General features: G+C 39.8%; 1 protein-coding gene across 1 annotated transcript in view; it reads right to left on the reverse strand.

Moving 5' to 3' along the window:
• Positions 1 to 11,175, reverse strand: part of SELENOT (selenoprotein T) — a 29,918-nt gene extending 18,743 nt beyond the window's left edge. Inside the window, exon 1 of the mRNA XM_059688139.1 lies at positions 10,927 to 11,175. Within this exon, the coding sequence (XP_059544122.1) occupies positions 10,927 to 11,063 (137 nt within the window). The 5' untranslated portion in view covers positions 11,064 to 11,175. The remainder of the gene's footprint in view (positions 1 to 10,926) is intronic.
• Between the last annotated feature and the right edge of the window lie 2,546 nt (positions 11,176 to 13,721).

Consider the following 13,721-nt stretch of genomic DNA (forward strand, 5'->3'; position numbering starts at 1 on the left):
ACAATGAAATATTATTCAGCCAAAGAAAAAGGAAATACTGTCATTTGGAATACCATGGATGGACCTTGACCACATTACGCTAAGTGAAATAAATTAGAGAAACATGGTTATTTTAGATTCCACATATAAATAAGATCTAAAAAAATTGAACTCGCCCAATCAGTGTGGTTCGGTGGTTGACCATCAACATATGAACCAGGTCACAGTTCAATTCCTTGTCAGGGCACACACCTGGGTGGCCGTCTTGGTCCCCAGTAGGGGGTGTGCAGAAGGCAGTCGATCCATGAATTCCCTCTCATCACTGATGTTTCTCTCTCTCTCCCTCTCCCTTCCTCTCTGAAATCAATAAAAATATTTTTTAAAAAGATAAAAAGTTGAACTCACAGACAGAGTAGATTGGTGGTGGTCAGGTGTTGAGGGTTGGGAAAATGGGGAGATGCTGGTGAAAGGATGAAAACTTCCAGTTTTAAAATGAAAAAATTCTGGGAATCAAATGTACAGCGTGATGACTCTTATGAACAATACTGTACTGTATACTTGAAAGTTGCTGAGAATAGATATTAAATGTTCTCACCATAACAAAGATAATTATGTGAGATGATGATGTGTTCACTAACCTTTTGTAGTAATTGTTTCACAACATACCTTGTGTGTATGTATATATGTATGTGTGTGTGTGTGTGTGTGTGTGTGTGTGTATATAAAATCATCACCTTCAGTATATACAATTTCTATTTGTCAATTACACTTCAATAAAACTGCAAAGGGGAAGGTGGATGGAACCACCATATCAACAGAAGAGTTTACAAATTCAGGTAAGATTGTTAAGTAGTTAAATACATTAAGTTCTAAGTAAAGGAACACATAAATATAAAGCAATGAAGGTACCACTTGATCCAGAGAAAGCAGGATTAGCAATTAAGTTATAGTAAAATAAAACCTCATATGATAGCTTTTTTAATTACACTGCCATCAAAGAAAAACACCAAACATCTGACAAGGTGAGACAGTACAACTATCAATAGATCTCAACTTAAGAAAACTCATTTTTAAAAAAAGTGAGAAATTTAGTCTTTCTTAACAATTAATACTTTCTCTATATTTAGAATAAAAATTTCATGAAAGATTATGTCACTAAAAAGTAAGAAATTTTTTCAAAGGAAGACAAATCTCTATAGCTAAATTCTTAAAAGAACTTATAAATTTCTAGATACCTTATCTTTACTAAGCATTCACCTTATCTAATATTTTCTTATTACTGTTCTTAGATTCACCAAATATTTTATTTTGCCACAACTGCTATTTTTCTGTAAGAAATTTTAATGATGTTTCTATTATAAAAATAATCTAGATTACCTAGGTACCTATCTCCCCTGAAACCAAGAAATGCCACCTGAGTTCAATGCCCAAGTTTGCATTGGTGTTTACAATGAAGTTGATTATCTAAAATAACAGTATCTAACTTTTAATGCAATATTTTCAGAACTAGAGACCTAATTAAGTTGAAACTTCTTTTTTTAATAGATGAACGGAAAAACATGAAGCCCAGAGAGATCAAGGGACTTTTCCATGATTACACATCCATGTATCATTTATTAACTCACTCAAATATTTATTGAATGCCCATTATGTGTCAAGCATTACATTAGGCAGTGGGTAGGTAGTGGTGAGTAACCTTTGTTAGGGCTGAGACTAGAATACAGACTTCATGACATGAGATCCTAGACCACTTCCACTAGATCCCAATAGAACAATTAGATAATACAAGAGCTATCCTTCCCTGTGTCCAGGAACTAAGTTCTCTTTGACCACAATGCCACAATCAATTGCTCATATTGTTGGCCTCCTGGTGGGAGAGATCTCTGAGGTTCTTCCATGGTGAAGACATAGATTCTCCCTCAAGGAGACCTAAGCTTGTGGGTCACATTTGCTCTGGGAGTTCCAATCCTTCACCAAGGGAAGCCTCACAGCCCCAGCTAGAGAGTTGTGTCTATGTGCAGACAACACTACTGGTAGATTCCTACCAGTTACCCAGTTTTCTGGCTACTGTGCTCAGAAGCCTGACTCTATCCTTGGTTCTCCTAGTCCCATGTCTCAGATCTTTGCACCAAACTCCAGATGAAACTGGCCTATAACCTTGAAATTCAAAAAAAGACTTTAAAACTGTAACTTCCGTATTTTGAAAATGAAGCAGTTTACAAGACAAACAAAAAACACCATATTTTTATACATAAGTAAACTTTCTTCTCTATATTTGCCTTCAGACTCATAAAGAAAAACCAAGGAGCTTTTTTCCTATATAATTGTTTTCCTCAAAATAATTTTATTTCTTTTTAAAAAACTATTTTTCTATTGATTTCAGAGAGGAAGGGGGAGGGAGAGATAGAAACATCAATGATGAGAGAGAATCACTGATTGGCTGCCTCCTGCACACCCATCACTGGGAATCGAGCCCAGGCATGTGCCCTGACCTCCTGTTTCATAGGTCGACGCTCCACCACTGAGAATGCTGGCTGGGCTCAAAACAATTTTTGTTTTGAAACAGCAATCAATACTGCTGACAGGATATAAAATATACATACTGTTTATCAAGGTGGGCAAAATGTTAAATTAAAGGCAAACATACTGGTACATCATAAGGAGCAGTAGTCATTCCATAGCAATTATCACACCCATATCTTTCAAGTTATTCCATTCTTTCTGGGTCAGTGAGTAAAACTATGACTTGTAGTATACGCCCAACAAATAAATATCTAAACATGCTAAAAATGTTGCAATAGCTGCCCATTCCTTTTGCCCCTGGGCCAAAGATCCTTAAAAAGTAAATTTAAACTTTGAAAAACATCTTAAGTTTAAGTCCTAATCACTTTGAAAATCTATTAATACAGAAATATCTTACTTATGGATTCAACTTTTGCAACTGCTCAATCTAAAATATTTCTCACAATACTTTTCTAAAAGAGCCTGCATATAAATTAGGTGATCTGTGTATAATGAATAGAAAGGAAATTTAGGAAATACAGAAAAATCCTTTGTCCATGCTAACTATTTCAAATAGATTCTGTGCTTTTTAAAGTCCATCATGTTTCCAGTCTCCTAATTCATGGTGCCAAACCAACCCACTTTTCCCTTTTCTTATTATTCTTTTTTGTTGTTGTTGTTTTTAATCCTTACCCCAGGGAATTTTTCCCATTGATATTCAGAGAGAGTGGGAAGGAAGGAGGAAGAGGGGAGAGAGTAAGGGAAACATCATGTGGGACATACCCATTGGCTGTCCCTAGCACAAGCAAGTATTGAACAAATATTTATTGAAAAAATATTGAATGTAGAATAGAAAAGTTTGCCGAAACCGGTTTGGCTCAGTGGATAGAGCGTCGGCCTGCGGACTGAAAGGTCCCAGGTTCGATTCCGGTCAAGGGCATGTACCTGGGTTGCGGGCATATCCCCAGTAGGAGATGTGCAGGAGGCAGCTGATGTTTCTCTCTCATCGATGTTTCTAACTCTCTATCTCTCCCTTCCTCTCTGTAAAAAATCAATAAAATATATTTAAAAAAAAAAAGAATAGAAAAGTTTATTTTAAGCTATTTTGCACAATGATCTTTCTCCCTTCAATTCCATTTGTGTGTTGTATGCTCTTTTGTTCTATTAGCAATTAAAAATGTGTACAATTAACAGATGATCTATACTGAACTAAAGTTAGAGTACTCATAAGAAATATAAAATAAGGAAAAAAAGCAACTGAAAGGAAGGTAAAAATTAGTTATCTTTTGCAGGAAGCCATTCACTGCCGATACTATCATGAGAGTGCACCAAGGAACGCGGGAAGGCCGATGGACCTTGGGCATTAGCAGGGCTAATGCCAAGCACCATTGTTCTCTTGAGATAGTGGTGGCTCAAAGCAATTTCCTGATCTAATAGCCTCAAAGTAAATGTTTACTGAACCTTACTGATCTTTACTGATCTTTATTGACCTTAGAGAGGGTCTGTCTGCTACCTGTTTGCTGTGCTTTACTGAGGGCAAGATACGTATCTAAAATTGAATAAAAAGCGGACAAGGCCATGTTTCAGTGTGCCTCTCCAAGAGAGAGGTCTCCACCTGGCCCCCCATACCTTCTAAATTCATATTTCTTGTATAGTATTTTCATTTGTGCATTGGCCCCTTCTTCAGATCCTGAACCCCTGCTGCAAAGGCTGTGGAAATCTTTTGCTAACAGTGATGATTACCAGGTGTACCGGTTAAAAATGCAGATTTGTTTCAATAGATGGAGTTACACATATGTTGATATATATGTGATTTGATATGTATGCTATTTTGTTGTATTGACAGCAAGCTTCAAAACTTCATATGTCAAATTTTATGAAGGTGTTAACATCATAGATATTTTTACGCTTAAAAATGTCAAATTTTGTGCCAAAAAGTGAGGATTTGCAGGAAATTTTTTTAAAATATATTTTATTTATTTATATATTTTTTACAGAGAGGAAGGGAGAGGGATAGAGAGTTAGAAACATGGGTGAGAGAGAAACATCGATCAGCTGCCTCCTGCACACCCCCTACTGGGGATGTGCCCGCAACCAAGGTTATGCCTTTGACCAGAATCGAACCTGGGACCCTTGAGTCTGCAGGCCACCACTCTATCCACTGAGCCAAACCAGTTAGGGCATGGAAGTTTTAATTCATTACTTTATTTTGAAGAAAAGTGCTGCTGAGAGTTATCGTATACTTTGGGAAGCTTATGGTGAATATGCTCCATCTCAAGATACTTGTGAACACTGGTTTAAACGCTTTAAAAGTGATGATTTCGATGTGAAAGACAATGAACATCCAGGTCAACCTTAAAAGTTTGAAGACAAACTATTACAAGCATTATTGGATGAAGATGCATGTCAAACTCAAAAACAACTTGCAGAAAGATTAAACGTTGCTCAGCAAACAATTTCCGATCGTTCACAAGCAATGGGAAAGATTTTAAAGGAAGGAAAATGGGTGCCACATCAACTGAACGAAAGACAAATGGAAAACCAAAAAGTCATCAGTAAAATGTTGCTTCAACGGCACAAAAGAAAGTCTTTTTTGCAACGAATTGTGACTGGAGATGAAAAGTGGATTTATTTTGAGAATCCCAAACACACAAAATCATGGGTTGATCCAGGTCAACCATGAACATCGACTGCAAAGCCAAATTGCTTCGGAAAGAAGACAACACACTGTGTTTGGTGGGATCAGGAATGTGTGGCATATTATGAGCTTCTAAAACCAGGTGAAACCATTAATACTGATCGCTACCGACAACAAATAATCAATTTGAATCACGCTTTGATCATAAATGACCAGAATGGGCCAGAAGACACAGCAAAGTAATTTTGCTTCATGATAACGCACCACCACACACTTCAAAACCATTTAAAGACGCGTTAATACTTCTTGCCTGGGAAGTATTAACCCACCCGCTGTATTCACCAGACCTTGCTCCTTCAGATTACCACTTGTTTCCATCGATGGCAAACACACTTTCTGAACAGCACTTCAAAACGTATGAAGAAGATGATGGCAGCATAGGTAAACACCTGAACTTGCTGCCTCGCACAACCACATCAAAACTACAACTAAAAGACAAAATGGATATCATCCAGAACCACAGGATGGCTGGCTGAGTGGAAATTATACAACTAGAAGGGAAGAGAAAAGTGCACTGAGACTGGGAGGAGGTGCTGAGGTGCGGAAGTGCATGGAAACGGGCTGGCAACTGGGTATGCTGTTGTCTTTTTCAATCAGGAGGGAGATACAAGCTCCCAACTGCTCTGAAGTCCAGTTCCTGGCGAGACTCTGGGGACCCAGACTCACCCGGGGAGAAACTGGACTGTCTGGCATCAGGCCGGAACACAAGGGCAGCTTTCTCTCAGAGGTGCTTGCAGTGTTCATTGTTCCTACATGGTGCCACAGGACACAGAAACCCAGGGACCTCCTCGGAGCAGGGCTGACGGGCAGCCATTGCTCCACCCAATTTACAACCCTACCCAAGCTGTGCACAGAGGCTTTTGCATATGAATGGCCTGGCCTTTTGCAATCTAAAACCTAATAAACCTAATAAACTGCAGCTGGGTCAGAGAGCCCCAGAGCTTCCAAAAGAAGGCCCAAGGCTCGACAGCAGCCTGCATTACTTCACAGCTGGCCCTCATCTGGGCACCTCCAAAACCCAAACAAAGAGGAGAAATCTGCAGATCTCTCTGTAGCTCCTGCTGGGTGGCCTCAGGCAGTGGCTGATTTTGCACCTCCTTGGAGATCCAAGAGCCAGCGTACCCAGTGGTCAGAGTGAGAGCACACCAGATTAAAACTCTTCACTTCCTTAAGAGACACACTCAGAGGGCAGACTCAGTGAGCACCAAAGTCCCACTGAAGCAAGTCCTGCCCCATAAGGGTGTCTCCAGCACAACAGTTCTCCCATTGTAGACACAACTGGTTCTCACAGCCAATTGGCCTGGAGGTCAATTCCTCCCAGTGATACCAACTACAATCAAGGCTTAACTACAACAAGACTGTGCACACAGTCCACAAAGGGGTGCACCAACAGTGTCCATCTCAGGTAATTAGGGAGGCTGAGCCACTGGGCCCTATAGGACACCTAGCACACAAAGCCACTCTATCAACACAGGGAAGGAGCCAAAATGCGGAGACAAAGAAACCAGTCACAAATGACAGAAATGGAGGAAAGCAAACTACAGGATATAGAGAATCCAAAAATATGAAGATAGTGTAAGGAGCCTCTGGGACAACTTCAAGCATACCAACATCCGAATTATAGGGGTGCCTGAAGATGAGAGAGAGCAAGATATTGAAAACCTATTTGAAGAAATAATGACAGAAAACTTCCCCCAACTGGTGAAAGAAATAGACTTACAAGTCCAGGAAGCACAGAAAACCCCAACCAAAAGGAATCCAAAGAGGACCACACCAAGACACATCATAATTAAAATGCCAAGAGCAAAAGACAAAGAGAGAATCTTAAAAGAAGCAAGAGAAAGAAACTCAGTTACCTACAAGGGAGTACCCATACGACTGTCAGCTGATTTCTCAATAGAAACTATGCAGGCCAGAAGGGAGTGGCAAGAAATATTCAAAGTGATGAATACCAAGAACCTACAACCAAGATTACTCTATGCAACAAAGCTATCATTCAGAATTGAAGGTCAGATAAAGAGCTTCACAGATAAGAAAAAGCTAAAGGAGTTCATCACCACCAAACCAGTATTGTATGAAATGCTGAAGGGTATTCTTTAAGAAGAAGAAGAAGGTAAAGATAAAAATTATGAACAACAAAGTGACAACAAATACATATCTATCAACAAGTGAGTCTAAAAATCAAGTGAATAAAAAATCTGACGAACAGAATAAACTGGTGAATAGAATAGAATCAGGGGCATAGAAAGGGAGTGGACTGACAATTCGAGGGGGGAAAGGAGTTGGGGGGTGCGGGAAGAGATTGAACAAAAAATCGTACACCTATGGATGAGGACAGTGGGTGGTAAGAGCATGGGGTGGGGGGGAACCAGGTGGAGAGGAGCTATGGGGTGAAAAAAGAGGAACAACTGTAATAATCTGAACAATAAAGATTTATTTTTTTAAAAAAAAGTATGAAGAAGTGGAAAATTGGGTCTCTGAATGGTTTGCCTCTAAACAAGAAAAGTTCTATTGGGACACTATCCACAAATTACCTGAAAGATGGGAGAAATGTGTAGCTATCGATGGACATTACTTTGAATAAAGCACTTTTGATGTTTCTCTTGAAATTATCCTGTTTTCTTGGATTACAAAATCCGAATTATTAATCAGTACACCTGGTAGTGAATGAGTGCATTTTACAGTACTCAGATTTCAAATAGAATTAAAAGAATTTTCACATATTTATCCTCAGCTGTCTTAGCTTCCTCTCCTTTCCCAAACAATCTTGCAAATGAATGTCCAAAAGATTCTACCAAAAACAATATTCACCTTACTATATATAGATTAATCTCTGAGGGGAAGTAGCAAACAAGCTAAATTTACTTGTATATGATAGGGCAATTAATAAAGTTATTTCTCACCTGCATATTTAAACACACACACACACACACACACACACACACACACACACAGGATCATGTGGTGACTGTAGAGCTTGCCAGGGGAGAGCCAGATGTGGGGTCCAGGCTTGCTAGGGCTTCCCTGCCCCCAGCGGTGTCAGTATTACCACCTGACAAACTCCAGGACACAGAGCCCCCTCCCACCCCCCCAGAGAAGAGAGGTGACAAATGTGAGGGCACTAGGCCTTTCTTCTCGCCAGGGTCTGAGAGGTTCTTTCCACAGACCATCTCCTTAATCTATTCTAGGTCCCAGGAAGGGGGGAAAGAGTGGGTTCTTGGTACTGACAACTTGATCCTGTGGTTCACCTTAGGCCAGTGATGGCGAACCTATGACAAGCGTGTCAGAGGTGACACGCAAACTCATTTTTTTTGGTTGATTTTCCTTTGTTAAATGGCACTTAAATATATAAAATAAATATCAAAAATATAAATCTTTGTTTTACTATGGTTGCAAATATCAAAAAATTTCTATATGTGACACAGCACCAGAGTTATGGTTTTTCAAAATGCTGACACACCAAGCTCAAAAGGTTCGCCATCACTGCCTTAGGCCATGCCACTGCCTGACTGTTCCCTCCCAGGGACTGACTCCTAGCCTGAGTTTCCCTTGGCAGATGGGCTCTCGCATAGGGTTCTGCACTTGCTAAGGTTCCCCATCAAAGAGGCCAGGAAGGATTATCACAACACCTCCCCTACATGAAGGTATTGATTGGTCAGGCCCCAGCCACAGGGAATTCCTTGCCCTGATCCCTTCCCACACCAAGAAATAGCTCTCAATTTTTAAATTTTTGTTTGAAATGAAGTCCTTAGTTAGCCATGAAAAACAAAAACAAACCTAAAGCACTTTTGTATTTAATATGCTCAGGGTGACTGCAAATGAAAACTCTTATTAGATTTTTGGGACAAGTTTGTTCTAACAGCAAAAAAGAAACAAAAATTAAGTGTCAAATTTCAAATGAAGTACTTAAGTTTTTTTTAAAGTTTAATTTGAAGGACTGAATGCTCTCTCTTTACATTTCTTTTTCCAATTTTAAATACTTTGTAATGAATATCCTTTGTGGAGGTACACTTTTTATTGTGACAAGTAGTCCAATACAAGCCACTATAAAAGCGAAGTATTTTTGTGAAAAGCACAAGTGAAACCAAGAGATACAAAAGTAAAAAAATTACATAAGGTAGAAACTGCAGTCTTTTTTAAACTACTCAAATCCAAAAGCATCACATTTAAACCTTAACAACATTACAATATTTATAGTTTGGTAATATGACTGCCAGCTTCTCATTTAAAAAAAAGTATTTTTTGGGGGGTGGGGGGGGATCAGGATGGTCAAGCCATAACTCCCATTTGCAGTATTATATGAAATATGTTGTGCTGGGCACATAGTAAACAGAGAACTTTTTTTCTCTTTTTGACTTATAAACAGAAATATATTTCTCCCAGTTCTGGAGACTGGGAAACCCAAGATCAAGGTGCAGGCCGATTCACTGCCTGATGAGAGCCAGTTTCCTGGTTCATAGATGGCCATCGTTTTGCTGTATACTCATATGGTGCAAGTGGGCTGCTGCTGCTTTTTTTTTTTTTTAATAAAAAAAAATCAAGATTTTTAGTTTTCACTACAAAAATAAAGTCTCATATTCTTATTTTTTGATTCTTAAAAGTCACTGATGGGTTTTTTTAATTTTAAAGATTTGCTTAGTCTTTTAGTTAAAGACTAAGCAAAAAACTAGTTTGATAAATAGAAAATCTAAACTTTTAGTACACTTATGTTAATACGTAAAGTTGGGAAAAGCTGATTTAAAAAACATTTTGGCCAACACTAATTTTGCAAAGATTTACTAAGCCAAACATCCTATCCTTAAAAAAGTCACCTTTTTGCGATACAGGATTCTAATTTCTGCGTTTTTACAATTTTTGTTTATTTAATCTGAGTCTTTGAAACCTCCGACCCCATTTACCTTATTATACTGCATGACTGCTCTGCTTCTAATACATAACTAGCTAACAACAAAATCACTTAAAGTACAATGTCGAAAACTGCTGGGATTTTGTTTTTGGGGGTGGGTTTTTTTTTTCTACTTCTCTGAATGCACAAGAGAAAACCTGAAAGGTACAAAGGCAACTCTTGGAGGCGGGTGTAGGGAAAATGAGGGTGACGATCCAGTTGTCCCGGAGAGAACGGTTGTCAGAAGAGCAACTCCGGCTTTTTCACACTGGAAATTGCCAACTGAGATCAGCCTCCCCGCCCGCTCCACGCCCTCCGGCTGCCGGAAGCCCTACTCCCTCGCTCCACACACTCCGCAGGTGAAGGCGTCTATCGCTCGCGGGTCCCGTCCAACGACCCGAATTAACCTTCACCGAGCGGGGCAATGGGCTGCCTGGCATAACCCTGGGAAAAGGCAGAGGAAGAGAACCGGGTGGCGAGCGCTAGGAGCGCCTCCGCCAACGCCACGCCGACTCATGTCCAGCTCCGCAGGCAGCAGGGGCCGCCATGGCGGGACACCGCCGACCGGTCCTCGGTACTGACAAGTGTCCCCACGTCCTCGCCTTTCAGTATCTACCCTTCTCATTCCCTACCTTCCGCATTCCCACCATTCTAGGAACAAAAAGGAAGTGAGCAGTTGTGCCTGGAGGAAAGGAGAGAGGCTGGCCGTCCTGGGAAGGGCCCCGGAGAAGGCAGGCTGAGGAAGGCTGCTGGCACTGTTCTTCCCACCCAGGGGAGGGTCAGCCCGCTAGGCCGCGAAGCCGGGGACTCGCGTAGCGAGAGACACCGAGCAGAGGCGCTGCGGGGCGACGCACGTACTCACCAAATCTGGAACTTGAGCAGCGGGCCAGTGGCGTACTGCATCTTTAATCTCTTGCTAGGCACGCCGCCCAGGTTGGCCGAAACGTCGCTCCGGACCAGCGCGGACGCCGCCACCAGGAGTAATAGCAAAAGCTTCATCTTCCTCGAGCCAGCCACTTCAGCCGCACTCAGACTAAGCCTGCAGCCAGCCAAGGCCCAGCGGGAGCCGGGAGCCGCGCCCACAGCGCAGGCGCGGTCCGCCAAATTCGGGGAGGGGGGCAGGAATGCGCCTGCGCGGCCCGATTCCTGCGCATGCGCCCGGACGGGGAATGACTTGTTTCACTGTCCGGCACCACCATCTTGGTTGTGTGCGTAGCCGTAGACTCTGGGGTGAAAAGAGAGAAACAGGGCGGGGAATGATCAGCTGGTGGAATGTCCCAGTAGCCTATTAACTGTAGCTGCTGGCACACCTGGGTTCTACACACAGTTTCTTACTGGACACACTTGATTCAAGTGTGGGAGAGAAAAGAGAAAGCCCAGGCCCTCCTAACCGGAATGCATAACTGTTCTGGGGTGTCTTGCTATGGAGTTTTATTTGATCTTATAATATTGCTCTCTTGAAAAATAATTTTTAAAAAAAGAACTTTGGAAAATTTCAATTGTATACAAGAACAGAATGACCTTAATGACCTTTAACAATTAATGGTATTTTTAGTATCTTGATTGTCTATAGCTCTAACTTCTCCACCCAGAGAAGCAAATATCAAACATCATATCATTTCATCCATAGATATTTAAGCATGTACTTATGAAAGAAAGAAAGAAAAAAAAGAAAGACACGTTTTAAAAATAAAAACCTGACCACAATTACCATTATCCCACCTTAAAAAAGTTATTGTTTTTAATATCAAATATCCAGTCAATGTTCAGATATCTCCTGTTTTAGTAAATATTTACTTTTCTATTGTTCATTTATTCAAATCAGGAACAAAGTAAAATTAATCTATTGGCATTAGTTGATAAGTCTTTTGGTCCTGTCAAAACTTTGAAATCCAAGAATACACCAGGGATTGAAAAAGTTTCCTATATTATTCATTGCAGCAAAGGGGAACACAGACCTCAGGGAAGCAAGGGCAGTCTCAGTAACAGGGTGTTAGAAAGATTATAGTCTCTGGGCTTTGACTGGATGATTTGGGAACAGTGTTGGGGGTGGCAATGGAAATTTTGGTCATACCTTTAAAATAAGTCTCAGTATTAATAAGCATTGGTATTTCTGATTCATTTAGCCCAGATATTGCAATCATGAAATACATCAGATATGAGTTGGAGAAACAGTTGAATAGGAAGTTCTCAATAACTGTATGTACATAGTTCCTCATATCCAATAGCTTAAATGTAGTACATGATCAAAATGTTTTTCCTAATTTAAGAATGCAGTGCAAGTCTGAAAATATTTCACAACAGTTAATTTGAGCTCACTTAAACATTAAGTGACTAATACAAACCTTAGATGTCTTAGGACTATAGGAACTACAAAATCATATCTTAATTAGTATCAATGGGAATTGAACTTTTGAAGTAAGAGAAACAGATTTAAATTAATGTAGTAAAAAAATACATCATGAGAAAGTTCAGATAGTTTAAGGGTACAATAGTTTTTTTAATTATTAATACATTTTTTTATTGGCTTTAGAGGAAGGGAAAGAGAGATAGAAACATCAATGAGAGAGAAACATCTATTGGCTGCTTCCCGAATGCCCCCCACTGGGGACTGAGCCCAAAACCTGGACAAGTGCCACGACTGGGAATTGAACCAGAAACCTCTTGGTGTATGGAAAAACACAATCCACACCAACTAGGCAAGCTTACAATAACTTTTTAATTAAAAAAAAATCTATTGGAAATTCTTTGTAGTAAGGAATTAGAGGAGAAATATATTTCAATAGAATTTGATAAAATTAACTCATTAATTATAAAATTTCTCAGCGCCTTAAAGAAAATGTTTTTAATCTGATAAAAGGTATGTAACAAAAAGTGCAAACATCATGCTTAATTTGAAACATTAGAATACCAGAATTTCCAACTGAAATTCCCTTTCAGTTGGAAACAGGTTAAGTATACCCGCTCTCACTGTTCATATTCAGCATTGTGCTGAATTGTACAATTGTGAACTATACCTAGAAATTTTACCTATATCTATAACAAGAAAAGGAAGGAAAACATGTGGGGACTGCAAAGAAGAAAAACTGCCATTGTTTGCAAACAATATTATCATACATAGAGAAAACCAAAAGAATCTACAAACTTTGAGTACAGCAAGGTTGCTAGATACAAACTCAATTCATAAAAATCAATAGTTATCTCTCATGAATAATTAGAAAATGTAATTTTAAAAATATCCTTTAAGCCCTAACTGGTTTGGCTCAGTGGATAGAGCGTCAGCCTGCAAACTGAAGGGTCCCAGGTTCAATTCTGGTCAAGGGCATGTACCTTGGTTTCGGGCACATCCCCAGTAGGGGGTCTGATGAGGCAGCTGATCAATGTTTCTCTCTCATCAATGTTTCTGACTCTCTATCCCTCTCCCTTCCTCTCTATAAAAAATCAATAAAATATGTTAAAAAAATAAAATTAATAAAAATATCCTTTAACTGTATTTCATAGAATAAATCTTAAATGAAGCATGCAAAACCTTTACATACACACACACACACCTTTCTATTCACTCGTCAAGGCGAATTCAGTTTCTTCAGTGAAGTCTGTCCTCCCTGCACTGTCTCTGAAGCCCTCAGCATTGACCTATCTATTTAGTCATCACAT

This window comes from Myotis daubentonii, chromosome 3 (assembly GCF_963259705.1).
Source record: "Myotis daubentonii chromosome 3, mMyoDau2.1, whole genome shotgun sequence".
Lineage (NCBI taxonomy): Eukaryota > Metazoa > Chordata > Mammalia > Chiroptera > Vespertilionidae > Myotis > Myotis daubentonii.